Genomic DNA, 27673 nt, shown 5'->3' on the forward strand with positions numbered 1-27673 from the left:
TAATTTGTAGTTGAGGGGCTTTATATAGGGGATGCAAAGGCTTGTGGGGCGCGCTCTCTAGGGGATGCAGGGCACGTGGGGTGTGCTCTGTAAGGGGTGTGTTCTATAGGGGGTGTGCGCTGTATACGAGATATAGGGCATGTGGGTCATACTATGTAGAGGGGTACTCTGTAGGGGGCATACTCTGTATAGGGCATGCAGGGCATGTGGGGTGTGCTCTATAGGGGGTGTGCTCTATAAGGGATGCAGGGCATGTGGGGTTGCTGTAGAGGGGATGTAATATATAGGGGTTGTAGAGCACCAGGGGCATAATTTATAGGGGATGCAGGGCATGCAAGGCGTAATCGATAGGGTGGCACTGTATATAGGGCATGTGGGGCATAATTTATAGGGGATGAAGGGTGGGGGGGACATACCCTATATAGGGCACGTACCCTATATAGGGGATGTTACCCTATAGGGGGTGTACCCTACATAGGGGTCTCAAGGCAGGGGGGGGAGTGCTCTCCAGGGGCTGCGGAGTGTGTGGGGCAGGCTCTATAGGGGCTGTCCCCGCAGGTGACAGCAGCGGTGACGTCCCCACCGGCGGCCAGCATGGAGGGGACGGGACGGATCCTGCCCCACGGCAGGGTAAGGGGCCCAAGCGGCCGACCTGGGGGGAGGTGGGGGACACGGATGCCCACGATGTCCCCACGCGCCCCCCTATATCCCCCTATATTCCCCCCCCCGGCCCCATAAGTGCCCCCATAAGTGTGGGGCCGCTGCCCCTGCAGGTGCTGCTGGTGCTGCTGGCGCTGAGTGCGGCGCGCGGCCAGGCGGCCGTACGCGTCAACCTGACTGAAGGTAGGTGGGAGGCCGACGCGTCCTCTGCCGCGTCCTCCACCGCTGCGTCCTCCGCTGCCTCCATCACGTCTCCAGCATGTCCCCGCCGCAGTCCCAACAATCCCCGTGGTGTCCTCCACCGCGTCCTCCACAGTGTCCCTACAACGTCCCCAGTAACCTCCGTGGTGTCCCCCACCAAGTCTTCAAGCACGTCCTCCGGTGTGTCCTCCTCCACGTCCCCACCACGTCCTCCACCAAATCCCGACCGTGTTTTCCTTTGCGGTGTCCTCTGCCGTGTCCTCCACCCTGTCCTCCTCCATATCCCAACCATGTCCTCCTCTACCGTGTCCTCCACCGTGTCCCCCACTACATCCCCACCACATCCTCCACCATGTTCTCCAGTACTTCCCTACCATGTCCTCTTCTCCCATGTCCTCCAGCACATCCTCACCACATCCTCCTCTACCACGTCCCCCACTACATCCCCACCATGTCCTCTTCCACCACATCCTCCACCATGTCTTCCTCTACCACGTCCTCTACCATGTCCTCCAGTACTTCCCTACCATGTCCACTTCTACCGTGTCCTCCAGCACATCCCCATCATGTCCTCAACCATGTCCTCCAGCACATCCTCACCATGTTCTCCTCTACCACATCCCCCACTACATCCCTACCATGTTCTCTTCTACCACATCCTCCACCACGTCCTCCAATACTTCCCCACCATGTCCTCCTCCATGTTCTCCAGTACTTCCCTACCATGTCCTCTTCTCCCATGTCCTCCAGCACATCCCCACTACGTCCTCCACCACGTCCTCCTGTAATTCCCTACCATGTCCACTTCAACCATGTCCTCCAGCACATCCCCATCAGGTCCTCCACCATGTCCTCCACTACATCCCCACTGGATCCTCTTCTACTGCGTCCTTCACTATGTCCACCAGCACATCCCTACCATGTCCTCCACCATGTTCCCCACCACGTCCTCCACCACGTGCTCCAGCACATCCCTACCATGTCCTCTTCAACCATGTCCTCCAGCATATCCTCACCATGTCCTCCTGCACCATGTCCCCCACTACATCTCCACCACGTCCTCCACCACATCCTCCAGTACTTCCCTACCATGTCCTCCTCTACCACGTCCCCCACTACATCTCCACCACGTCCTCCACCACGTGCTCCAGCACATCCCTACCATGTCCTCTTCAACCATGTCCTCCAGCACATCCTCACCATGTCCTCCTCTACCACGTCCCCCACTACATCCCTACCATGTTCTCTTCTACCACATCCTCCACCACGTCCTCCAATACTTCCCCACCATGTCCTCCTCCATGTTCTCCAGTACTTCCCTACCATGTCCACTTCCACCATGTCCTCCAGCACATCCCCATCAGGTCCTCCACCATGTCCTCCGCTACATCCCCGCTGGATCCTCTTCTACTGCGTCCTTCACTATGTCCACCAGCACATCCCTACCATGTCCTCTTCAACCATGTCCTCCACCATCCTCACCATGTTCTCCTTCACCATGTCCCCCACTACATCTCCACCACGTCCTTCACCATGTCCTCCAGTACTTCCCTACCATGTCCTCCTCTACCACGTCCTCCACCACGTCCTCCAGCACATCCTCACCACGTCCTCCTCTACCACGTCCCCCACTACATCCCCACCACGTTCTCTTCTACCACATCCTCCACCACGTGCTCCAGCACATCCCTGCCATGTCCTCCTCCACCGTGTCCCCCACTACATCCCCACCGCGTCCTCCACCATGTCCTCCAGCACGTCCCTACCGCATCCTCCTCCGCCGCGTCCCCGCCGCCTCCTCGGCCGCGTCCTCCGTCTCGTCCCCGCCGCAGGCTGCGAGATCATCCACCCGCCGCGGGACGGGGGCATCCGCTACCGGGGGCTGACCCCGGAGGAGGTCCAGAGCGTCCGCTTCCTCCCCTTCGACTACGAGATCGAGTACGTCTGCCGCCCCGACCGCGAGATCGTGGGGCCCAAGGTGCGCAAATGCCAGCGCAACGGCACCTGGACCGCCATGGGACACCCCAGCCGCTGCTGTGAGCCTCCACCTCCTCCCCCCCCCCAAAAAAAAAAAAAAAAAATCAGGGTTTTCATGGGGAAAAGACACGGGGCTGAGGCTTTGCGCCCCCGTTTTAGTGCGGACTTGCCCCAAAATGCACCTGAGCCTGGAGAACGGGCAGGCGGTGGCGCGGGCGATGGAGCGGGTGCCGGTGGAGGGGACGTGGACTGAGTACAGCTGCAACCCCGGGTTCCGCCTGCTGGGCAGCCCCCGCAGCAACTGCACCAAGCTGGGGCGGTGGAGCACCCCGAAACCCGTCTGCGAGCGTGAGTGTCCATGGGGTTTGGGGATCTCCGGGGTGGGGGTTCAGGTGTCCAGGGGGGTTTCTGGGATAGGGTTTTGGGACTCTACGAGGTGTTCGTGGGGTTTGAGGGGTCTCTGGGGTGGGAGTTCAGGTCTCTGTGGGGTGTCTATGGGATTGAGGGACCTCTGTGGTGGGGGTTTAGGTCACTGTAGGGTCTTTGAGATGGAGGTTCAGGTCCCTATAGGGTGTCCATGGGCTTCAGGGGTCTCTGCAGTAGGGGTTCAGGACCCTGTGGAGTGCCTTTGGGGTTGGGGTTCTCTGGGAGGGGGGTTCAGGTCCATATGGGGTCTCTAGGTTGGGGGTTCAGGTCCTTATGGGGTGCCTGTGGGATTGGGGGGTCTCTGCAGTAGGGGTTCAGGTCCGTATGGGGTCTCTGGGTTGGGGGTTCAGGTCCTTATGGGGTGCCTGTGGGGTTGGGGGTTGTCCGGGATGGAGGTTAAGGTCCTTATGGGGTCTGCAGTATGGGATAAGGCCCCTATGGGGTCTTCGGGATGGGGATTCAGGCCGTTACGGGGGCCCCTGGGCTTTGGGGGTCTCTGCAGTAGGGGGTTCAGATCCCTGTGGGACCTCTGTGGTAGGACCCCTTGGGGTACCCATGGGGCTGGGGGGGACTCTGGGGTGGGGGTTCATGTCCCTGGGGAGTCCTGGTCCCCATGGGGGGGTCTCTCTGTGACTCAGTTCCCCCTCCCCCGCAGTTCGTCGCCCTCTCTCAGGTGAGTCTGGCCCCATGTGCCCCCCCCCCCCCCCCCAAACCCCGGTCCCCTCTCCCCTGGGTGGGGGCAACCCCAGCCCCCCCCAGCTCCCTTAGGGGTTCATGGCACTGGGGGTGGGGGGCAGCATCCTCAGGGCCCCCTCTCCCCCCACCTACCCCTCTCTTCATCCGGGGGGGTGGGGGGGCATCGGGAGCCCCCCACATCCCTATGGGACCCCCCGAAGCCCCCCCCATCGTGCAAAGGGGGGCGATGGGGCGGGAGCCGCCCCTCTCCGCCTCCTCCTCCTCCTCCTCCTCCTCCTTCTCCCAGCCTCCCTCTGCGCCCCCCCAGCCTCCGCCTCATCTCCCTCCCTCCCCGTCCTCCATCACCCATCCGCCCCCGCCTCCCCCCCCCCCCCCAGCATCCTCCATCCCCGCTTTCCTCCGTCCCTCCGGCTCCGTCCCTCTGCCTCTCCGCTCCCCGTCCCCTTTTTTTTTCCCCTCCAGCCCCCCCCCACCCCCGGCACCCCCAGCCCCTCCGTCCACCCGTCCGTCCTTCCGCTCGCCCTCCGTCTGCCTCGCCGCTCTCCAGCCTCCGTCCTCCCCCGTCCTTTCGTCCCCCTGCCCTCCAGCCTCCTGTTTTTCTGTTTTGCACCCCCCCCCCTCTTTTTCAGCTTTGCATCCATCCTCCTTTCTGTTTTGCAACCTTTCTGCTTCGCATCCATCCTCCTTTTCTGCTCTGCGTCCTCCTTTTCTGCTTTGCATCCATCCTCCTTTTTGCTTTGCGTCCTCTCCAGCTTTGCATCCATCCTCCTTTTCGGCTTTGCATTCTTCCCTTTCTGCTTTGCATCCGTCCTCCCTTCCTGCTTTGCACCCTTTGCCTGTTTTGCACCTTTTTTTCCTGCCTCGCACCCTCCTTTCCTGCTTTGCACCCTCCTTTTTCTGCTTTGCATCCTTTCCTGCTTTGCATCCATCCCCCTTTTTTGCTTTGCATCCTCTTTTTTGCTTTGCATCCTCTTCTCTGCTTTGCATCCTTCTCTGCTCTGCACCCCCCTTTCTGCTCTGCACCCCCCTTTCTGCTCTGCACCCCCCTCTCCATCCTTCCTTCTTTCCCCTCCCCACCCCTCTTCCCTTGCCACCCCTCCACCCCCCCCACCCCCCAAAAAACCCTCATTGCCATTCCTCCGGTGCCTCCGTCCCCCCCCCCACCCCGAGCCCCCCGCCATGGCCAGCCTGCCCCCCCCCTCGCCCTGACCCACCATGGCGAGCGTCCCCGCGGTCCCCCCCGGCTCCCCGCGCTGGCTGCTGGTGCTCAGCGCCCTGCTGGTGTCGCGCCCGCCGGGGGGGACAGGCAAGAAGGCCGTGCACGTCGGGGCGCTCTTCCCCATGAGCGGGGGGTGGCCGGGGGGGCAAGCGTGCCTGCCCGCCGTCCGCATGGCGCTGGAGGACGTCAACAGCCGGAGGGACATCCTGCCCGACTACGAGCTGCGCCTCATCCACCACGACAGCAAGGTGGGGAGGGGGCGGCGGGGGTAAGGGGAGGTGGGGAGGGGGGTATGGGGGTGTAGGGTGGGGATGGGGAGGTGGGGAGGGGTGGTGGGGATGGGGGGCAGTGGGAATGGGAATGTGGGGAGGGGTGATGGGGATGGGGACAGGGATGGGGACATGGGGAGGGGGACAGGGACGTGGTGGGGGGCAGTGGGGATGGGGGGCAGTGGGGATGGGGACGTGGTGAGGGGCAATGGGATGGGGATGTGGGGAGGGTTGGGGGAGACAGGGACATGGTGGGGGGCAGTGGGGATGGGGACAGGGATGGGGGCGTGGTGAGGGGTGGTGGGGATGGGGGGCAGAGCTATAGGGCAGGGTATAGGGACAGCAGGATGGGGCAGGGTGGCCGGGATGGGGCAGAGCTATAGGGCAGGGACATGGGATGGGGTGACCGAGGTGGGACGGGACATATAGGGCAGGGTGACAAGGACGAGGCAGATAAATTGGGGGCTGGGTTGGGGGGGGGCAGATATATGGGGCAGGGTGGCAATGACACCACAGATATATAGGGCTACACAGGGCAGGGGCAGAGGGTGGGGAAGGGGGCTAGGATGGGACCAGGGTATTTGGGGCACTGGTGGGGGGCTTGGATGTGCTGGGGGGGGGGTCACGGGCATAAACCTACCCCATAGCAAGGGGAAGCAGTGGGGGTCCCTCTCATGTCCCCATCCCCGTCCATCTGTCCCTTATCCCAGTGTCCGTCTGTCCTGCACCCCCAATTCCCCCTTTCTGTCCCCATCCCCCCCCCCCCCTTTTTTTTTTTCCTGCATCCCCCCCCCCCATCCAGCCCGGTTGCCACGGCAGCGGATGCTGCTGGGTCTGCCGCTGGGTTGCCGTGGCGACGGCGCCTCCGTGCCCTGAATTATTCACAGCCCCCCCAGGGAGGGAGCCGGAACATCGGGGGGCCCCCCCGTGGGAACCCAGACCCCCCCCCCCCTTTCCCTTTTATATAGTTTTTTTTGGGAAGCGGATCCAACCCCACCACCAGGAGGGGAATGGGGGCAATGGGTTAAACTGGGGGAACTGGGATGGGGAAAAGGGGCAGTGAGGAAACAGTGGGGGGGTCCAGCAGCTGCTTGATCCTTGTGTCCCTGTTCCCCCCCCCCCCCCCCCAGTGTGACCCAGGCCAGGCCACCAAGTACCTGTATGAGCTGCTCTACAACGACCCCATCAAGATCATCCTCATGCCCGGCTGCAGCAGCGTCTCCACGCTTGTGGCCGAAGCCGCCCGCATGTGGAACCTGATCGTGGTGAGGGGCAACACCCAGGGTCCTGGGGGGGGGGGGTAACACAGGGTGCTGACCTCCCCGATGCTGCTGGGGACGGAGATGGCGTGGTTGCACTGGTGCTCAGCAGTGGTGGTGCACGTGTGTCGCATTGCACGCAGCAACGCGTTGTTGTGTTGCCTGCACGGCTGCAGCCACCGCATGCCAAGGACGTGTGCGAGTGCTGCTACGCGCGTGGTTGTTGCTCTGCGTGTGCTTCTTGCCATCAGGTTGCTCCTACGTGCGTGGTTGTTGCTTTCGGGTTGTTGCTACACGTGTCGTTGCTTCCGGGGTGTCGCTGTGTGCGCAGCTGTTGCTTTCAGGCTGTTTTTGTATATGTGCTTGTTGCTTTCGGGTTGTTGCTGCACGTGTGGTTGCTTTTGAGTTGTTAACGCGTGCGCTTGTTGCTTTCAGGTTGTTCTTCCATTTGCAGTTGTTGCTGTGTGTCTGCTTGTTGCTTTCAGGTTGTTATGTGCACGCTTGTTGCCTTCTGGTTGTTGCTTCGCGTGTGCTTGTTGCTTTCGACTTTTTGGGGGGCTCACGACCCCCCTCTGCTCTTCCCCCTCCCCTCGCAGCTCTCCTACGGCTCAAGCTCCCCTGCCCTCTCCAACCGCCAGCGCTTCCCCACTTTCTTCCGCACCCACCCCTCGGCCACTCTGCACAACCCCACGCGTGTCCAGCTCTTCAAGAAGTGGGGCTGGACCAAGATCGCCACCATCCAGCAGACCACGGAGGTCTTCACCTCGGTACGCACGCTGGAGACCCCCCCTCAAACCTGCTTCGACCCTGCTGCCATGCCCTCCACGACATCCCCAAAATCTGCTGCACCGCTGCTTGCCCCCATCCTGATGACCCCATGGTTCGTGACCCAACCTAACCCAGCCTGACCTGACCCAACCCAACCCAACTCAACTCAACCAGACCTGACCCAACCCAACCCAACCCCACCTGACCTGACCCAACTCAACCCAATCCAACTCAACCTATCCCAACCTGACCCAACTCAACCCAACTCATCCCAACTCAACCCAACCCGACTTGACCCGACCCAACTCATCCCAACTCATCCCGATCCAACTCATCCCAACCCAACTCATCCTGACTCAACCCAACCCAACTCAGTTTTACCTGACCTGACCCTACCCAACCCAACCTACCTGTATCCCTTGCTTGATGCCCCTCCACCCTCCCCGGGCTCACTCTGCACTCTCTTTCCCTTCTGACCTCCCCCACCCCATCTGCCTGCCCCCTGTCTGCCCACTCCCCGCCCTGCCGGCCCCCCCACCAGACCCTTGATGACCTGGACCAGCGGGTGAAGGAAGCCGGCCTGGAGATCACCTTCCGCCAGAGCTTCTTCTCTGACCCCGCCGCACCTGTGCGCAACCTCAAGGTGAGCCCACCTTGCCTGCATCCCCAAAGTCCTCCTTCCGGTGCCCGAAACCACTGGGGTGCTTCTGGAGCCATGCCCCGAACCCCAACAAGAGAGCAGAGCCACCCCAGGATGCCCAAGCATCCAGGTCAAGGTGGGGATGTGAACCTGCATCTCCTCCACCTGGATGAGGAGCCGTGTCCATGACGGGCAACACTGAGTTTTAACTGCCAGCTCCACCTTCCTATTCAAATTTATGCAAATGAGGGTGGGTGGGGTTGGGTTTGTGTAAGCCCCGGGAGCAAACGTCCCACCTCAGGGTGAGTTGTCTCCCTGCAGCGCCAGGACGCCCGTATCATTGTGGGGCTCTTCTACGAGACGGAGGCGCGTAAGGTCTTCTGCGAGGTGAGGAGCACATGGGTGGAAAGGGGTGGACACCAGTGGGGCAGGCACCAGTGGGGCATGAGGGAGCACGTGGAATGGAGGAGGGTGGATGTAGGGTGATGGATGGTGGGATGGAGAAAAGGGTGGTGGGGCACGTGGGTGAGAGGACAGAAAGGTGGTGGTGGGACGGATGGGTGGAAGCATGGGGAGATGTGAGTGTGGTCAGATGGGTGGACAAATGGGTGGGTGGGCAAGTGGGATGGTGGGAAGAGCGGTTGTTGAGTGAAGGCACAGGGTGAAGAGTGGGTGGACGAAGGTCTGGATGGATGAACGGGGTGTGGATGGCCAGAGGTCTGGAATGATGGGCAGAGGTATGGATGGACAAACATCAGGATGGATGGACAAAGGTCAGGATGGACAAAGGTCTGGATGGATGGACAGGCTGTGGATGGACTGATGGCTGGATGGATGAACGAGCTGGGAAGAAGGATGCTAGATGAGCAAAGGGTGACGGGATGAAAGCAGCTGCCCCGCGGCCCGCCCAGGTCTACAAGGAGAAGCTGTATGGCAAGAAGTACGTCTGGTTCCTCATCGGCTGGTACGCCGACAACTGGTTCCGCATCAAAGACCCGGCCATCAACTGCACTGAGGCGGAGATGGCCGAGGCCGTGGAGGGGCACGTCACCACCGAGATCGTCATGCTCAACCCTGAGAACACCCGCAGTATCTCCAACATGGTACAGGGCTGGGGGGGGACACATCCCAACGGGGAGGGCAGGCAAGGCAGCTTGGACACCAAGGGTCTTCTCCATTGCATCCACCACATCACCACCTCCCTGTCCCTGTCTCAGACGTCCCAGGAGTTCATCGAGAAGCTGCAGAAGAGGCTGGGGAAGAACCCAGAGGAGACGGGCGGCTTCCAGGAGGCGCCGCTGGCCTACGATGCCATCTGGGCGCTGGCCCTGGCCCTCAACAAGACCTCAGCAGAGCTGGTCAAGAAAGGGCTGCGCCTGGAGGACTTCAACTACAACAACAAGAACATCACCGATGAGATCTACCGGGCCCTCAACTCCTCTGCTTTTGAGGGTGTCTCGGTGCGTTGCACCCCAGAGCATCCCCCAACCCTGTCCACCTTCTCCCCACCAAGGTGTCCCACGTCCCCAGCTCCTTAACCTTTGAGGGTGTCCCCTGAAACACCCCCAAAAAGTGCCAGATGGGCGAAAACTTTGCCTCCTAGCACCCGCTGGGCACATGGTCCTGCTGCCTGACTGGTCCGTGTCCTGATGCTCATCCCACAGGGCCACGTTGTCTTTGACGCCAGTGGGTCCCGCATGGCCTGGACACTCATCGAGCAGCTTCAAGGTGAGTGAGCGCAGGTGTGCAATACGGTCACCATGTCCCATGTGTTCTCTTCATCACGAGATGCTTGTAGCAGGCAACATCACATCTGTTGCACACATCAAACCCTCTTGTTTGCACGATAAATAGCATACAACAGCGAACTGGTGCCCCAAGATGGACACCACAACAACCCTTTGGGCCAACAGGGCACGAAGCCTTAGCAGGCAATCACTCATGCGTGTGATGGAGGGAGGTGGTCAGGAGGTAGGGGGGACAGGAAAGGACAAAGAAGGTCACCAGGAGCGGTCAGCGTGGATTCAACAGGGGGATGTCAGCCTTGGCCAACTTGACCACCTTCTGCTGGTCTGGTAGATGAAGGGAGAGCGATGGACGTTGTCTAGGTGGACTTCAGGAAGGCTTTCAGCACTGCCATAAGATCCTAGAGAAGCTGTTGATGGATGGGCAGACGGTGAGGTGGGTTGGGAACTGGCTGAACCATCTGGAGGGTGGTGATTAGTGGCACCACGTCCAGCTGGAGGACAGTCACCAGCATGTCCTGGGACCTGGTGGGGACACCAAGTGGAACAGGAACCAGTGATGTGCCCTTGCTGCAAGCAAGGATAAGTGTCCTGGACTGCAGTAGGCGAAGCATTGTCAGCAGGTCAAGGGAGGTGATCCACTCTGCTCAGTACTGGTCAGCCACACCAGCTGTACTGGGCCCAGTTCTGGGCTCCCCCATATGAGAGAGACCTGGCCACACTGCAGAGAGTCAAGGAAGGACGATGGGCTGCTCCAGCTGAACATCAGGAAACACTCTGCCATGGTGCAGGTGACCAAGCACTGGCACCCCAGAGAAGTTGTTGGGTCTCCATCCTCATCTTCAAAAGCCACCAGCACGTAGTCCTGAGCACCCAGCTCTGGGTGGACCAGGTGGATCCAGGGGTGCCTTCCAACACCAACAATCCCAATGGGGTCATTGCACCTCCCCCTTGACCCATCCCCACTGCCCTTGCAGGAGGTGTCTACAAGAAGATCGGCTACTACGACAGCACCAAGGACAACCTCTCCTGGTACAACAACGACAAGTGGATCGGTGAGAGGGGTGGTGGGAGGATGTGGGGGGGCTTGGGGGAGCACCCATGGGGCTCCTGCCATGGGGAAGGGCCCCTCCGTGCCCCCTAATTGTGCCATGGGCTCTGCAGGAGGTGCCCCACCAGCTGACTACACCAAGGTCATCACCACCTTTCGGTTCCTGTCCCAGAAGCTCTTCATCTCCGTCTCAGTGCTGGCTTCGCTGGGCATCCTCTTGGCCATCATCTGCTTGGCCTTCAACATCTACAACGGGCACGTCCGGTCAGTGACACCCCCTACCCCGAGGCCGATGGCCGAGAATCAGCCCAAATGTCACCGTTTTCCCGGCGTTTGGGTGCTCTCATGTGCTTCCTACGGCAACGGGAGGTTGCTCTTGGTAGGAATCTCCTCTTCCCGTGTTGCTTCGGGCGGCGCTGAGCCTGTAGCACGCAGTGCCCAGCGTCCGTTGACCTCCCTTCGTGCCTCGGTTTCTCGTGTCCTATTGGGGGTCAGCTTGGCGCGGTGGTGATGCCCCGTGTCCCTGTTGCGTGTGTCCTCCAGGTACATCCAGAACTCCCAGCCCTACCTGAACAACATGACGGCCGTGGGCTGCACGCTGGCACTCGCTGCCGTCTTCCCCCTGGGGCTGGATGGATACCACATCGGGCCAGGGCTCTTCCCCTTCGTCTGCCAGGTAGGGGTGGCCAGAGGAGGGAGGCAGCTGGAGGGGGAATGGTTTTGGGTACAGCTTTGGGATTGGGACGGGTGGAGGGGGAGTTCTGGGTACAGCTATGGGATGGGGACAGGTGGAGGAGGAATGGTTGGAGATAGAACCATGGGGTGGGGACAGCTGGAAGGGGAATAACCGAGGATACAACCATGGGATGGGGTCAGTTGGAGAGAGAATGGTTGGAGATGGAACCATGGGATGGGGACAGCTGGATGGGGAGTGGTTGTGGGTACAGTTGGAAGGGGAATGATGGTGCATGCAGCTATGGGATGAGGACAGCTGGAGGAAAAATGGTTGGAGATAGAACCAGAGGATGGGGACAGCTGGAAGGGGAATAATAACTAGGGGTAGAGCCATGGGATGAGCACAGTTGGAGAGAGAATGGTTGGGATACAGCCATGGGATAGGGACAGCTGAAGGGGGAATGGTCAGAGATGGAACCATGGGAAGGGAACAGCTGGAGGGGGAATGGTTGTGGCTACAACCATGGGATGGGGGCAGCTGGAAGGGGAGGACGCTGTCTAAGCACAGCCAAGCAATGGGGCCACCACACACCCTCCGCAGGCCCGGCTGTGGCTGCTCGGGCTGGGGTTCAGCCTGGCTTACGGCAGCATGTTCACCAAGATCTGGTGGGTCCACACCGTCTTCACCAAGAAGGAGGAGAAGAAGGAGAAGCGGAAGGTGAGGGGGCGTCCGGAGGAGGGGGTGGGGGATTGCCGTGGTGCCGTGCTGACCCTGTGTGTCCCTGTGCCCCCAAAGCAGACCCTGGAGCCGTGGAAGCTGTATGCCACCGTGGGGCTGCTGGTGGGGCTGGACGTGGTGACGCTGATCATCTGGCAGATCGTGGACCCCCTGCACCGCACCATTGAGGTGGGAGGGGGTGCTGAGGGCACTGCTGGGGGGGTGTTCACGGCAGCGGGGGGATGCTCAGAGCAGCAGGGTATTGTTGGGGGGGATGCTCGTGGTGGCAGGGGGGATGCTCACAGCACCAGGGCACTGCTGGAGGGAAGTTCACAGCACTGGGGGAGGGGGGCGATGGCATCAGGGTGCTGCTGGGGGGCACAGGGGGGTCCCACAGCCAAGGCTCCCCCACCCATGTGCCCCCTCCTGCCCTTGCCACCCCAGGAGTTCACCAAGGAGGAGCCCAAGACGGACACGGACGTCTCCATCCTGCCCCAGCTGGAGCACTGCAGCTCCACCAAGATGAACACATGGCTCGGTGGGCACAGGGGGGGGTCGAGGTAGGGGGTTGGGGGCTGGGGGGGGCAGGCAGGAATTTGGGGATGGCGGGGGGAAGGGGTTCCAAGCAAGACTTGGGGTATGAGGAGGGTTGGGGTAGAGGTCCTAAAGGAGACCCATGGGGGGCAGATAAGGGGGGTCCCCCATTCCCTGTTTGACCACCAATGTGTGACCCCCCCCTTTTACCCTTTATTCTCCCCCGCCAGGGATATTTTATGGCTTCAAGGGGCTGCTCCTGCTGCTGGGCATCTTCCTGGCCTACGAGACCAAGAGCGTGTCCACCGAGAAGATCAACGACCACCGTGCCGTGGGCATGGCCATCTACAACGTGGCGGTAAGCCTGGGGAAGGGGGGCTGTGGGGGGGGGTCCTTTTGCCCCATATCTCACGGGGCGACCCCCAAAATATCACCCGCAGGTCCTCTGCCTCATCACCGCGCCTGTCACCATGATCCTCAGCAGCCAGCAGGACGCGGCCTTCGCCTTCGCCTCGTTGGCCGTCGTCTTCTCCTCCTACATCACTTTGGTCGTCCTCTTTGTGCCCAAGGTGACAGCGGGGACGGGGGGCGCTGGGGGGGGGTCTCCAAAAGACCACCAGAGAGGGGACGGCCGTCTCGCGGGGTTCTGGGCGTCGGATGGGGGTGTTAGGTTTTGGGGTGAGGATCTGAGAGTCGCGGGCCCCGCAGATGCGGCGCCTCATCACCCGGGGCGAGTGGCAGTCGGAGCAGCAGGACACGATGAAGACGGGCTCGTCCACCAACAACAACGAGGAAGAGAAGTCCCGGCTGCTGGAGAAGGAGAACCGGGAGCTGGAGAAGATCATCGCCGAGGTGGGTGCACCCCAAAATGCGCTGGGGGATGTGCGGCCCCCCACGGGTGTCGTAGCGCCGGGGTGCTGGGGTCACCTCGTTAGGGGTTTTGTAGCATTGAGGGTGTCGGGGACATCCCATAAAGGTGGGACATCCCATAAAGATGTCATAGCATCGGGGTGTTGGGGACATCCCATACTTCTTGAATGCCCCATAAAGGTGGAACACCCCATAAAAATGTCATGGTGTTGGGGATACCCCATAAAGGTTGGATACCCCATAAAGATCAGGGCACTGGGGACACCCCATAAAGACATTGTAGCATCAAGGTGTTGGGGACATCCCATAATAGTCGGATACCCCATAACAGTTGGATACCCCATAACGCTTGGACACCCCATAAAGGTTGGGCACCCCCTAAATGCATTATATCGGGGTTTTGCCACCCTACAGCTGCACCCACCCCCGGTGCATCACCCCTGGGGTGCTCCCCCCATCCCTTAGGGTCAGGGGCTGTTTCCCAATCCCTTTTTTCCCCCCTTTTTTTTTTTCCCCAGAAGGAGGAGCGGGTGTCGGAGCTCCGCCAGCAGCTCCAGGACCGCCAGCAGCTCCGCTCGCGCCGCCGCTCCTCCAACCCGTCCCGGGAGGCCGATAACCATTTTGCCCCGGGGTTGGGGGCCGCCCCGGCCCCGGCCCCCTTCTACCAACCCAACCTGCCCCTGGTGCGCTGCCTGGTGTCGGAGCAAGCCGACAAACTGGGACGGGGCAACTGCGACGGCAGCCGGGTCCACCTCCTCTACAAGTGACCCCTCCGGGGTGGGGGGGGGATGCGAGGCGAAGAGCTGGGATTTGGGGCTAAGAAGGGTGTGGCCAAAGAGGGCGGGGCTAAGCAGGGTGGGGCTGTGGGGGGCGGAGCCTCTTGGCCTTATCATTGTTATTGTTTTTAAGGCGTTTTTCCCTTTTGTCTTCACCCCCGGGGGGCAGTTGCGGCGCCCCCCCCCCCCCCCCCCTCCCCAGCTTGCCGCCTGCCTCCGTTTGCGGTCAGGAGGCGAAATTTTGGGGAAGGGGGAGGGCGGTTGGTTAATTAGGGGAGGGGCGGGCGCAGAAGGGGTTACACCCCCACGATTTCCCCCTCCGAGCATCCCCTGCTCCCCTCCTTTTGGTCCTCATCATCTTCCTCCTCCTCCTCCTCCTCCTCCACCACCAACTCATGCCGCAGCCTCCCGGTGAGGCTGGCGGGGGGCAGCAGGCGTCCGTCTGTCCGTCCGACCCCCTCCCACCGCCCCCCAGGGTTGGAATCGAGGTGGGGAGAGGCAGCGCCGTGTGTCCCCCCCCCCCCATCCCCTCTCCTTTTTTTTCCGTCGGGTTGTAGCTTACAACCGCGCGTAGTTACTCGTAGGCGTAGTAGCGCGCGGCTTCCTCCGCTTGTAGCGACCGGCGTGGCGGGTCACGGCATGGGGAGGGGTGGGGGGGTCCATGCCCACCCCCAAAATGGGGTCCCAGCCCCCCTCAAAGGCACCGTGGGGGGGGTTCGGGGGCCGCGGGACGTTGTGCACGGCGGGGTCGGGGTCCTCGGGTGTACGGTCGCACGGTAGTGGACAACCGGACCCTGGTTCTTCTCACGGTCTCCGTTGTCGTTGCTGAGCCTGAAACCATCCCAACACCTCGGTGTGCCCCCCCCAAGACCCTCCCCAAAATATCCCTACCCCCTCTGCCCCTTGGGATTTGGGGTGGCCATAAAGCCGAGGTCGATCCCGGAGCCGATGCCGCCCTCGCAGGGCACAAACCCTCAAGGTGACAGCTAGCACCCCCCCCCCCCAGGATGGTGGTTCCCCTCCCCTTTTATTTGTTTTTTTTTGCTTTTATTTGGGGTCAGGTTCACCCCTCCCGCCCCCAAAACACACACAGCCGGTGCTGGGGACGGCTCCGATAGGGACCGGGGAGTTGGCGGCGGCGCCAGGCACGGAGGGAGGTGGAAATTGGGCACCCTGCCACCCTCCCGGCCCTAAAACACCCCCCCCACGACAGGGATTTGGGCACCCCCCTCCTCAATTTAAGCCAGACTGGTGATTTGCAGCTCCTGGTTGCCCCCCCCTTACAAACAAAAGGTCCTGGCTTTGTGGGTTTTTTTTTTGGGGGGGCGTCCTTGGGATCATGCTCGCTGCCGTTACAGAAGAGGCATCATCAGGACGTGGTATTGGGGGAAAAAATTTAATAAAGGGGAAATGGGGCTGGTGTGTTGCCCCCCCCAACCCCAAATCTAGGGGGGGGTGTCCCCTCCAAAACCCATTTGGCCAAGGGTATGAGTTTGGGGGGGGGGGGGGGACCTGCTAGGAACCCATCCCCACCAAATGGGGAACCCCAAGACATCCCAGCCCCATAAAATGGGGAAGTGGGGGGGGTCCCCGTTAATAGGGGGGCCACCCCGGCGGCCCCCAGGTGCTGTTGGTCACCGGGCTGCCCCCCTCGCACGCCGCGGGCAGGAGGAAGAAGAGGAAGACCCCGCAGAGCACCAAGCCCCCCGCCATCAGCAGGGCGACGGCCACGGCCACCGCCTTGACGAGGGGCCACCGCCCCCCACCCCGGCCCCCCGGAGGGGCTGGGGGGGGCTCAGACCCCCCCACCTCCAGGCTGAGGGTCACCGTGGGCAGGCGGCCGGGCTGGGGGGCGTAGAGCAAGAGCCCCTTGGGGCGATCGAAGCGGACGAAGCCCCCCGGGGCGGCGGGGAGGGCGGGGGGCAGGAGGTCGGAGCGGGTGGGCAAAGCTGGGGGGCCGCGGCGGGGGGGCAGGGCCGTGGGGCGGCGGCAGATGGGGCAGAGCAGGGGGGCGGCGGGGGTCGCCACGCTGACCCTGGCCAAGCACTCGAGGCAGAAGACGTGGCCGCAGCCCAGCGCTTTGGGCAGCTTGAAGAGGCGGTCGTAGGGGGCGAAGCAGATGACGCAGTCCCGGGGGGGCCCCTCGGGGTCTGCCGGGGGGCTCGGCATGGCAGCGATGGCCCTGGAGAAGGGGGAAACAGCGTGGGGGGGTTACAAGGGGGAAATAAGGATGGGAGGATGCAAGGTGAGGGAGCAAAAATAGGCAGGGATGGCATCACTGCAAAAAATACCCCAATTCCCGGTGCCAACAGATCCCCAAAAAAGCACAAAAATACCCAAACGCCCCCCCCCCCCCCAGCCCCTCCTCACCTGCCCCCAGGGGTGCCAACCCCCCGTGGGGGACGCAGCAAGCGCCCGCTGAGCTCGGGTGCAGGCGGACGGGGAGGGCCAGCGGCACGCCCCCCGCGTCACCCGGTCACCAGGGGACGGGTCCCAAGGGCCACGGTGGCCCTGCGGGAACCTGGCTGGCACCACACCTGGTTTGGGGTGGGACCTGTGGGTTTTGGCAGCCGTCCCGTACCGCTTTGTCACCCCGAGGGACTGATTTCCTCAGGGGAGAAGCCTGTCACCCCCCCATCCCGGTTTTATTTCTTCTGCCTTGCCTCTCAGCGCTGTTTCCTCCACCCCCCGGTGTGGAACAAGGGAATAAAGGGGGCACAGAGGGGGTTCGGGGCAAGGGGACACAGCCCCCAACCCCAAATCATGTCCAGGAATGAGGAAATCCCAACCCTACAAGGTGCCAAGGTGAGCTGGGGGCAGCTGTGTAGCATGGGGACACGTGGGACCTAACGGGACACCCCTGTGCTTTTCTGGGGTCCAGCCCCAAAAAGGACCCCCCCAGGCACCCCTCGTGTGTGAAAGAGGGCAAAATACCCCCAAAAACACAAACAGCACCCCCCTAATCCCACGGCACAGGGAGGAGAGGAGGGGCACGAAGTAGAAGCCAACTTTATTTCGCGCGTAACAGCGGCTCTTTAACGGTTGGACTTGGCCACGCGCTCCAGCTCGTCCTTCTTCTTGATGGCGTACGAGTTGGAAGAGCCCTGGCAAGGGAAGGGGGGAAAAAAAAGCGTGAGAAATCACGACATGTCGCGATAGCGAGGCCATCCTGCCACCGCCCGGTGACAGCCTCACCTTGGCAGCGTTGATGAGCTCGTCGGCCAGGCACTCGGCGATGGTCTTGATGTTGCGGAACGCGGCCTCGCGGGCACCCGTGCACAGCAGCCAGATGGCCTGGGGAGGGGGCAAGGGAAGGAAAAAGGGGGACATCAGGGACACGCTGATGAGGAGGGGGGTCCCCACAGCTCGGGGATTCCACAAAAGGGGGCACCTGGTTGACGCGGCGCAGCGGGGACACATCCACGGCCTGCCTCCGCACCGTGCCGGCGCGGCCGATGCGCGTCGAGTCCTCGCGGGGGCCGCTGTTGATGATGGCGTTCACCAGGACCTGCAGGGGGTTCTGCGGGGGAAAAAAAAAAAAACAAAAAAAAGGGATAAAAACCAGCCCCTACGCCCCTAGAAGCGGCCCCAGCCCAGAACCCAGCCGCCCCGCACCTCCCCGGTGAGCAGGTGGATGATCTCGAAGGCGTGCTTGACGATGCGCACGGTCATCAGCTTCTTGCCGTTGTTGCGGCCGTGCATCATCATGGAGTTGGTGAGGCGCTCCACGATGGGGCACTGCGCCTTGCGGAAGCGCTTGGCCGCGTAGCGCCCGGCGCTGTGGGGCAGGTACTTGGCATATTTCTCCTTGACGGCGATGTAGTCCTGCAGGGGGGGGCAGGGGGAAGATATTCAGGCGCCTTCCTGACGCGCCACGGGGTTTTGGGGGTGCCCCCGAGGGGTGACCCCACGCAGGCCGAAAAATACCTGGAGGGAGATGTCGTTGATCTGCACATCGTCCGTGCTCCACTTGCCGAAGAGCTTGATGTCGGGGGTCTCGGTGACAGCGGGCGCCGTCTCCCAGTCGGTCATTCTGCCAAGAAAACGGGGATTGGAGTGAAAAAGGGCAAGGCAGATCCATCCTTTTACCCCCTGCATTGAATTGGGGGGTGCAGGGCCTTAAAATGAGATGGTGAGGACCTGTGGGTGAGCCCGAAGAGGTGGCGCGCCCTTCCCAATCACCCCTAATGCAGGGAGCTCCAAAGAGCCTTTTACCTTAGAGAGCCCCCCATAAAAGAACAGCCCCCAGAGCCCCCAAACTCCCACCTCATTGCCCCCACAAGACCTGTTCCCGCCCTATTTGTAACTCTGTGACCCTCCAAACTCCAACCTCGGAGCTCCCCCTGCCTGGAGCATCCCCCATTCCTCCATCAGGGACAACCCCAAGGCCTCAACCCCCCCGATTTCTATTTGGGACCCCAACCACCGCCTGACCCCACACATTTTAACCCCAACTCCGCCCACACCCCAACCCCTCCCCACCTCATTGCCCCCCCCCAAAGCCTGTCAACACCCCCCCACCCCCAATCTCCACCTCAACACCCCCCCAAACCCAAATCCCTCTTCTTTCCTACCTCATTCCCCTCCCCCATGTTTTAACCCCACAATTTCTCCCTCAATCCCCCCCCCAAGGCCTGATACCTCCCCATTTAACCCCCCCCGGCCCTGAGAACCCCCAAACCCCCCTCCTAAACCCCTGAACCCCCCCTAATTCCCACCCCAACGCTCCCAAAATCCCTGAGCCCACCCCTTCTGCACCCCAGTCCCCCCCCAAGGCCTCACCCCACAACTTCTCCCTCAGCGACCCCCCCACCAGGCCCCAATCCCCCTCCCCCCCCTCCATTTGCCCCCTCCCCAGGGCCTGAGGACCCCCAAACCTCCCTCCCAGTACCCCCAACCACCCCTTCCAGACCCCACAGCCCCCCCCTCACCATTCTCAACCCCAAATACCCCCAAATTCACCCCAAATTCCCCCCGGCCCCGCCGCACTCACATGGCGGCCTCTAGATCCGGCGCCGAAAAAGGGCTCGGACGGGGCCTCCCCGCCTCTTATCCAGGGGCAGGCGCCGGCTTCCGGCTACGCATGCGCAACGCTGCAGAGTGGCTCCGCGCTTCCGCCCGTTCTACCCTCGCCGTGCCCGTCCTTTCGGTCCCGCCGGGCGGTGGCGCATGCGCGGAGGGCGATGGTGAAGCCGGGCGGGGCATGGTTGTTGAGGGCGTCTGCCCGAACTCTGCCATGTTGTGGGGTTTCTCCCTATGGTGGGCGTAGGGACACGCGTGGGGGGACGGAGGGGATCCCTCTGCGGGGCCTCTCCGCCCCTACACAGTCAGCAGCTCCTCCCAGCTCAGTGTCAGCCACAAACACGCAGGTTTCCTTCCCATCCCATAGCCAGGTCATTTATGGGATCACTGCAGAGACCTGGCCCCAAAATGGAGCCCCACTCGTGCCTGGCCACCAGCCTAATATCACCCCATTTAGCAGACCCCTCAGAGCCTGACCCCTCAGCCAATTGTTCACCCATTGCTTGTAGCATTTGTCAGACAGATAGGGTCAGAAACCACGTTGAAATCTACTGAAACCCAAAAAGATCACCTCAGCTGGCTCCCCTTGGTCAACTACATGGGTGAAAATTAAAGAAATTAAGTTTGTCAAACTGGGTTTTCCCCTCGCATTGGCCATGACCGATGACTGTGCTGTTTTCCGGGCATTTTCTCTAACTCCCAAAATAATTTTCTCCATAATATTAGGAAGCAAAAAAAAAAAAAAAAAAAAAAAAAGTGGGGCTGGGGCTTGTAATTACTGGCTCTTAATGCTTATCCGAGGAGATTTTGGGGACCAGGGGCCACCTGAGGGAGATTTGGGATCCAATGAACGCCTGAGGGGACTTTAGGGACCAACTGTCTCCTGAGGGCATTTTAGGGACCAAGGATCATCTGAGGGGACTTTGGGGACCACATGCCAACTGAGGGGACTTCAGGGACCAACGATGGATCTCCTGAGGTGACTTAACAGATGAGCAGCTGCCTGAGAGGATTTTGGGGACCAGGGGCCACCTCAGGTGATTTTGGGGACCAATGAACACCTGAGGAGACTTTGGGGACCAAGGATCATCTGAGGGGGCTTTAGGGACTAGTGAACACCTGAGGGGACTTTGGGGACCAGGTGCCACCTGAGGGGGTTTTAGGGACTAGTGAACACCTGAGGAGACTTTGGGGACCAAGGAACATCTGAGGCGACTTTGGAGACCAGGGGCCACCTGAGGGGACTTTGGGGACCCAGGGTCACCTGAGGAGACTTTGGGGACCAAGGATCATCTGAGGGGGCTTTAGGGACTAGTGAACACCTGAGGGGACTTTGGGGACTAACGAACACCTGAGGGGACTTTGGGGACCAGGGGCCACCTGAGGGGACTTTGGGGACCCGGGGCCACCTGAGGTGATTTTGGGGACCACCGAACATCTGAGGGGACTTTGGGGACCAGAAGCCACCCGCGGGCCCCCCGCCGCCTCCGCGCCCCCTCGGGGCCACCAGGGGGCGGCTGCGGGCGAGCGGCGCCGCGGGGGCTGCCGGGGCCGGGGCGGGTGGGGCCGAGCCGCTGCGGGGGGGGGGGTCCCGGTCCCGATCCCGGTCCCGATCCCGATCCCGATCCCGGTCCCTGTCCCCGTGTCACCGCCGGGATGTTCTTCACGTGCGGCCCCAACGAGGCCATGGTGGTGTCGGGTGAGTCGGGGACCCCCCCCCCGCCCCGCTCCCCGCACCGGGGGGGGGGGGGTCCCGGGGCTTACCCCGTGCCCCTCGTCTCCCGCAGGTTTCTGCCGCAGCCCCCCCGTGATGGTGGCCGGGGGCCGGGTGCTGGTGGTGCCGTGTCTGCAGCAGATCCAGCGGTGACATGGGGGGACATGGGGGGACGGGAGGGGGGTGGGAGGCATGGGGGGGGGCAAGGGAGTAAAGGACAAGGGGGTGGCATGGGGTGACAAGGGGGTGGCATGGGGGGATGTGGGGGGATAGGAGGGGTATGGGGGGCATGGGGGGCAAGGGGGTGGCAGCAGGGGACAAGGGGGTGGCATGGGGGGACAAGGAGGGGCATGGGATGAAGGAGTGGCATGGGGGGGTGTAAGGGGACAAGGGGGTGGCATGGGGGGATGTGGGGGGACAGGAGGGATGGGGGGGCAAGGGGGTGGCATGGGGGGACAAGGGGTGACAAGGGATGGCATGGGGGGGGGATAAGGAGGTGACGGAGGATAAGGGGGTGGCATGGGATGACGTGAGGGGCACGGGGGTGGCATGGGGGGACAAGGGGGTGACAAGGGGGTGACCCGTCCCCTCCCTGCCCCCTCCCCAGGATCTCCCTCAACACCCTGACCCTCAACGTGCGCAGCGAGAAGGTGTACACCCGCCACGGCGTCCCCATCTCCGTCACCGGCATCGCCCAGGTACCCCCCTGCCCCCCCCATGCCTCCCCCCGTGTCCCCACAGCTGCCACCACCCCCCCCCCCCAGGTCCCCAGGGGGCACCGGTGCGGCCCCTTTTAAGAGGGGTCCCGCAGTGGGCCCCACCTGGAGCTGTTGGGGGGCGGTCTCTTAAAAGGGCAGTGTCATGCTGCAGTGCTGGTGGGGGGGAGGGGAATGGGGGGGGGGGGCAGCAACATCGCCTTAAAGCGGCCCTGCTGAGGTGGGGCCCCACCCTAAGGAGCGCGTCCTCTTAAAAGGGCACCGTCGTGGGTAGCCCACGCGTGGGGTTTGTTGGAGGGGCGACGATGAGATCAAAAAGGGGGTTTTGGGGTGGGCAAAAACCCCGCGTGCAGGGGCTGTTTTCTTAAAAACAGGGCCGAGGGCCTGTGAGCACAGCAGCCTCTCCAAACACGTGGTTATGGGGGGGGGAATAAAGCACTGGGGACCCCTGCGGGACGCTGCGGCTTCATTTTTTGGGGGGCAGGTGAAGATCCAGGGGCAGAACAAGGAGATGCTGGCGGCCGCCTGCCAGATGTTCCTGGGCAAGTCGGAGAGCGAGATCGCCCAGATCGCCCTGGAGACCCTGGAGGGCCACCAGCGCGCCATCATGGCCCACATGACCGTGGAGGTGAGGGCGGGGGGGGGGGAGAGAGCCATGCCCCTTTAAAAGCCACGCCCCTATGGCCAGAGCCACGCCCCTTTCAAAGCCACACCTCCCCATAAGCCCCGCCTCTTTGCCCAAGCTCCACCCCCTGCCATAAGCCCTGCCCCCCCTAAAGGCTCCCGCCCCCTGCCCATGGGAAGGTCCCACCCCCTAATGGGTGCCACACACACATAGGCTCCACCCCCTGGTGCCACACCCTTTTACAAGACCACGCCCCCCTGACCCCACCCACCCTAAGCCCCGCCCCTGGTGTCCCATAGGAGATCTACAAGGACCGGCAGAAGTTTTCGGAGCAGGTTTTCAACGTGGCCTCATCCGACCTGGTCAACATGGGGATCAGCGTGGTCAGCTACACCCTGAAGGACATCCACGACGACCAGGTGGCACCGCGGGGGGGACAGGAGGGGACACAGCGGGGACACGGGTGGCACCGGAGTTAGCTGTGCCCCTGCGGTAACCGGGTGGCGTCGGGGACACACGGTGACCCGGGGACCAGGGTCACCAGGGTGACACGGGGACCGGGTGACACGGGTGACGCAGGGTGGATCGGGGCTGTGACCGTGTCCCCGTGTCCCCTGTCCCCAGGATTACCTGCACTCGCTGGGGAAGGGCCGCACGGCGCAGGTGCAGCGTGATGCCCGCGTGGGGGAGGCCGAGGCCAAGCGGGACGCCGGCATCCGCGTGAGTCCTTCGTCTTTGTCCCCCCCCCCAAGGGCCCCCACTGTCCCATCACGTCCCCACGTCCCCCTGTTTCATCACTGAGGTCACCGTGTCCCCTCACAGCGTGCTGGTGCCACCCCTGCTGTCCCCCCCCATGCCCCCAAGGTCACCAGGTTGTCTCTGCAGTCCCCCTGTGACGTCCCCACCCCATTTTCCTGACGTTCCCCCCTATCCTTTGGGGTCTGCTGTCTCCATGTCCATTTGTCCCCCAGTTTCCCCGCCACCCTGCGGTGTCCCCGTCCCCCTCCAATCCCACAGTGCCCCCACATCTCCCTTTTGTCCCCCAGCACCCCCATTTCCACACACAACACCCCCACGCTCCCCCTCCGTCGGGCAGCATGCCCCCCATCACCCACCCGGTGTCCCCACGTGTCCCCATGTGTCCCCCCCGTGTCCCTGCAGGAGGCGAGGGCGCGCCAGGAGCAGGTTTCGGCGCAGCTGCTGAGCGAGACGGCGATGGCGCAGGCCCAGCGGGACTTCCAGGTGCAGCAGGCGCTCTGCGACGCCGCCGTCAACGCCCGCAAGGCCCAGGCTGACCTGGCCTACCAGCTGCAGGTACACCAGGTCCCCTCTCTGAGATGTTTGGGACCCCCCCAGGACTCTTAGGACACCCCCAGGACACCTGGGTCCCTGCTGGGCACCTGGGATCCCCATGGGCACCTCAGTCCTCTCCGTTTCTTGCCCCTCCAAAACACCTGGGACCCCCAAACACACACCTGGGTCCCTCAGCTGGGATGTTTGGGACCCCCCAGGGACACCTGGACCCCTTTAGACCCCTGTCTGGGGTCCCCAGGGATTCCTGCAGTCCCTAGGATGCCCAGGGCCCCCTCCCCGGCGGGTTCTGGCACAGGGCTGATGTGTGCCGCGGGCGCAGGTGGCGAGGACGAAGCAGCAGATCGAGGAGCAGCGGGCGCAGGTGCTGGTGGTGGAGCGGGCCCAGCAGGCGCAGCTGCAGGAGCACGAGATCGGGCGCCGCGAGCGCGAGCTGGAGGCCACCGTCCGCAAACCCGCCGAGGCCGAGCGCTATCGCCTGGAGCGGCTGGCCGAGGCTGAGCGGTGAGCCCGTCCCCGTCCCCTTCCCCTTTTCCCTTCCCCTTTTCCCTTCCCCTTCCCCTTTTCCCTTCCCCGTCCCCGTCCCCTTCCCCGTCCCACCCCATTTGGGGTGAGAACCGTGCCTTTAAGCTCTTTCCCCTTTAAATATCAAGCCTATCCGGTGGGCCCCCACAGCGTGGCGAAGCCGTGCCCTCTTTAAGAGCAGTTCTGCCACTCGAAAATGCCTCGAAAAACTCAACCAGCCGAATTTTGCCTTTTTCGGTGGCTCCTCTTACAGTGGGGCCATCACCCTTTTAAGGGAGGCGTCGCCCCTTTAATACAAAGCCACGCCCCTTCCCCAAGCCACGCCCCTCTGTGCCAGCTGCCCCGCCCCCCGTGAAGCCCCGCCCTCTTTCCGAGAGCCTTTAAAAAGGGGGTGGTGGTCCCCAGCACCGTGCCCCTTTTAAGGGAGGCGGTGCCCTTTTAAATGAGAGCCACGCCCGTTCGTTCGAGCCACGCCCATTCGTTCGAGCCACGCCCATTCGTTCGAGCCACGCCCATTCGTTCGAGCCACGCCCATTCATTCAAGCCACACCCATTCCCCAAGCCACGCCCATTCCCCCAAGCCACGCCCCTTTCTACCACCCCTATGCCTGGGCACCCCCTTGAGCCCCACCCCGTCCACGAGGCCACGCCCCTTCGATAAACCCCGCCCCTCTCGATGCCACGCCCCTCCCGAGGCTCCACCCCTTTTCCAAGCCCCGCCCCTCCGCAGGTTGCAGGTGATGACCCAGGCGGAGGCCGAGGCGGAGGCCATGCGGGTGAGTCGAGGCCCCCGAAGGACGGGGCCGAATTTTGGGGGGTTTGGGGACAAAACCGGGGGTCCCCAGCCCCGGGGGGTGTCCCCAGAGCCCCCCGGGGACTCGGACGTCCCCCGCAGGTGACGGGGGCGGCGCGGGCGGCGGCGGTGGCCGCCCGGGCGCGGGCGGAGGCGGCGCAGACGGAGGCCAAGGCCGAGGCCTTCGGGCAGTTCCGCGAGGCCGCCGTGGTGGACATGGTGCTGCAGAGGCTGCCCCAGGTGAGAGGGGGGCCCTGGGGGGCGGCCCCGAGGGTTTGGGGTCTCCGCTATGGGGTGGGGGTGGTTTGGGGGAGCCTCAGAGGGGGATTTGGGGTCCCCATGAGGTGTTTGGGGGTCTCCAAGGGGGTGTTTGGGGGTGAACATTGGGTTTTTGGGGGGTTGTGTGGGGGTTTTGGGGTGTCCACCAGTGGATTTTGAGGATTTGGGGTCTTTTCTATACAGTGGGAGTGGTTTGGGGAATCCCAGGGGGGATTTGGGGTCCTCGTGAGGTGTTTTGGGGTCTCAGTTAGGAGTCTTGGGGGTATGCATGGGATATTTGGGGGTTGTGTGGGGGGTTTTGGGGTTCCCTCCAATGGATTTTGACGATTTGGGGTCTCTTCTATGGGGTGGGGGCGGTTTGGGGAATCCCGGGGAGATTTGGGGTCCCCTTGAGGTGTTTGGGGGTCTCAAAGGGGGCTTTTGGGGGGTGAACATTGGGGTTTTGGGGTCTCCCCCAGTGAATTTTGAGGGTTTGGGGTCTCTTCTATGGGGTGGGGGTGGTTTGGGAGGTCCCAGGGGGTATTTGGGGTCCCCATGTGGTGTTTGGGGGTCTCAAGAGGGAGTTTCATGGGGTACACATGGGATATTTGGGGGTTGTGTGGGGGTTTTGGGGTCTCCTCCAATGGATTTTGAGGATTTGGGGTCTCTTCTACGGGGTAGGGATGGTTTGGGGGGTCTCAGGGGGGATTTGGGGTCCCCATGAGGTGTTTTGGGGTCTCAAAGGGGGCGTTTGGGGGTGTTAAGGGGGAATCTCAGGAGTATACATGAGGTATTTGGGGAGTTGTGGGGGGGTGTTGGGGTCTCCACCAGTGGATTTGAGGATTTGGGGTCTCTCCTATGGGGTGGGGGTGGTTTGGGGGAGCCTCAGTGGGGATTTGGGGTCCCCATGAGGTGTTTGGGGGTCTCAAAGGGGGCGTTTGGGGGTGAATATTGGGTTTTTGGGGGGTTGTGTGGGGGGTTTTGGGGTCTCCTCCAATAGATTTTGAGGATTTGGGGTCTCTTCTATGGGGTGGGGGTGGTTGGGGGGGGTTCTGGGGAGGATTTGGGGTCCCCATGAGGGTATTTGGGGGCTCCACAGGGTATTTTGGGTCCCCTTGGTGGATTTGAGGTCTCTCCTGTTGGGTGGGGTTGATTTGAGGGGGCCCAGCAGGAATTTGGGGTCACTTTGGGCCCCCCCTTCAGGTGTGGGGGCACAAAGGGGTGAATTTGGGGCACAAAGGGGCAAATTTGGGGTGAGATGAGGTGATTTGGGGACAGGCAAGTGGGCAGGGGGATTTGTGCATGCCTGCGGTGGGTTTTGGGGTGAAACCCAAGGGATTTAGGGCAGAGGTCAGTTGGTGAGTGGCCAGGGAGGGACTAGGAATTGCCAAAGTGAATTTTGGGGTGAAACCAGAGGAATTTGGGCAAGGCTTCAGAAACCGCCAGGCAGATGAGGGGATTTGGGGGGCGACCTACCCAGATTATGGGGCCGAAACGGGCGGGATTTGGGACAGCGGGATTAGGGGGGAGGGTGCACAGTGCTGCGAGCAGATTTTGGGCTGAAACCCTGCCTTTTTGGGCCAGGTGGCGGAGGCAGTGGCGCAGCCGCTGCTGGGGACGCGCCGGGTGACACTGGTGGCCGGTGGCTCCGGGGACATCGGGGTGTCGCGGCTCCCCAGCGAGATCCTGGACGTTGTCACCCGCCTGCCCGCCGCCGTCGAGGCCCTGACGGGCGTCAGCGTCACCCAGGTCCGTGGGGTGACACCGGGGAAGGTGACACCAGGGGGGTGACACCGAGGTCCCCAGGGGGGTTTGGGGACACCCCTGTCCCCTCCTCACCTGTCCCTGCTCTGTCCTCCGCAGGCTGCCCAGAAGAAGTCCAACTGCGTGGCCTGAGCCGGTGCCACCGCATCCCCAAGGTGTCCCCAAGGTGCCACCACCCTCTGGAGCCTCCACATCCCCCCCCCCGTGTCCCCTTCTGTCACCCAAGTGCCACCACGTCCCCATGGAGCCACCGCCCCGTGGTGCTGCCGTGGCCCCAAAGTGCCACCAACCCCCCCAAAGTGCCACCTCGTGTCCCCCCCGCCCCTTCCAGTGGGGTCCCCAGGGTGGGGGACACGTCCCTACGTGTGTCCCCGCGGCTGTCCCCATGTCATTAAAAGCTGTCGCGTCTGCAGCCTGTGGCCGTTTTGGGGCGCCCTGGGGTCTTTTTGGGGTTTTGGGGG

The 27673-nt window shown here is 62.6% G+C and overlaps 4 protein-coding genes across 5 annotated transcripts; 2 read left to right on the top strand and 2 right to left on the bottom strand.

Annotated features, from left to right (window-relative positions):
• The first annotated feature begins 558 nt into the window (after positions 1 to 558).
• GABBR1 (gamma-aminobutyric acid type B receptor subunit 1) lies at positions 559 to 15288 on the top strand. 2 transcript variants are annotated; one of them, XM_084500929.1, is made up of 23 exons: positions 559 to 630; positions 774 to 843; positions 2694 to 2897; positions 2998 to 3186; positions 3920 to 3937; positions 5267 to 5427; positions 6579 to 6713; positions 7304 to 7474; positions 8017 to 8118; positions 8437 to 8502; positions 9027 to 9218; positions 9333 to 9575; positions 9780 to 9843; positions 10838 to 10915; positions 11025 to 11175; positions 11455 to 11587; positions 12188 to 12304; positions 12383 to 12493; positions 12749 to 12842; positions 13069 to 13196; positions 13279 to 13407; positions 13547 to 13690; positions 14227 to 15288. In XM_084500929.1, exons 1-23 carry the CDS (start codon positions 595 to 597, stop codon positions 14473 to 14475), a joined length of 2985 nt encoding a protein of 994 aa, XP_084357055.1. In that variant the 5' UTR covers positions 559 to 594; the 3' UTR covers positions 14476 to 15288. The 2 variants fall into 2 exon arrangements, with proteins under 2 accessions (XP_084357055.1, XP_084357056.1); XM_084500930.1 differs by having other exon boundaries at positions 12386 to 12493.
• A 578-nt stretch (positions 15289 to 15866) lies between these two features.
• RNF225 (ring finger protein 225) lies at positions 15867 to 16894 on the bottom strand. The gene is made up of 2 exons (XM_084500936.1): positions 16855 to 16894; positions 15867 to 16666 (listed from the first exon to the last, which is right to left on the bottom strand). The coding sequence occupies exon 2, from the start codon at positions 16651 to 16653 to the stop codon at positions 16078 to 16080; it is 576 nt and encodes a 191-aa protein (XP_084357062.1). The 5' UTR covers positions 16654 to 16666; positions 16855 to 16894; the 3' UTR covers positions 15867 to 16077.
• Positions 16895 to 17475: 581 nt separating this feature from the next.
• On the bottom strand, positions 17476 to 19605 carry RPS5 (ribosomal protein S5). The gene is made up of 6 exons (XM_084500938.1): positions 19478 to 19605; positions 18412 to 18517; positions 18100 to 18309; positions 17876 to 18004; positions 17680 to 17778; positions 17476 to 17588 (listed from the first exon to the last, which is right to left on the bottom strand). Exons 2-6 carry the CDS (start codon positions 18514 to 18516, stop codon positions 17520 to 17522), a joined length of 612 nt encoding a protein of 203 aa, XP_084357064.1. The 5' UTR covers position 18517; positions 19478 to 19605; the 3' UTR covers positions 17476 to 17519.
• A 1442-nt stretch (positions 19606 to 21047) lies between these two features.
• On the top strand, positions 21048 to 27624 carry FLOT1 (flotillin 1). Its single transcript, XM_084500937.1, has 12 exons — positions 21048 to 21205; positions 21294 to 21369; positions 21828 to 21918; positions 22421 to 22564; positions 22861 to 22980; positions 23186 to 23281; positions 23723 to 23875; positions 24195 to 24376; positions 25128 to 25173; positions 25293 to 25430; positions 27033 to 27197; positions 27312 to 27624. The coding sequence occupies exons 1-12, from the start codon at positions 21163 to 21165 to the stop codon at positions 27342 to 27344; spliced, it is 1287 nt and encodes a 428-aa protein (XP_084357063.1). The 5' UTR covers positions 21048 to 21162; the 3' UTR covers positions 27345 to 27624.
• Positions 27625 to 27673: the final 49 nt, after the last annotated feature.

This window comes from Aythya ferina, assembly GCF_964211825.1.
Source record: "Aythya ferina genome assembly, chromosome: 30".
Taxonomy (NCBI): domain Eukaryota; kingdom Metazoa; phylum Chordata; class Aves; order Anseriformes; family Anatidae; genus Aythya; species Aythya ferina.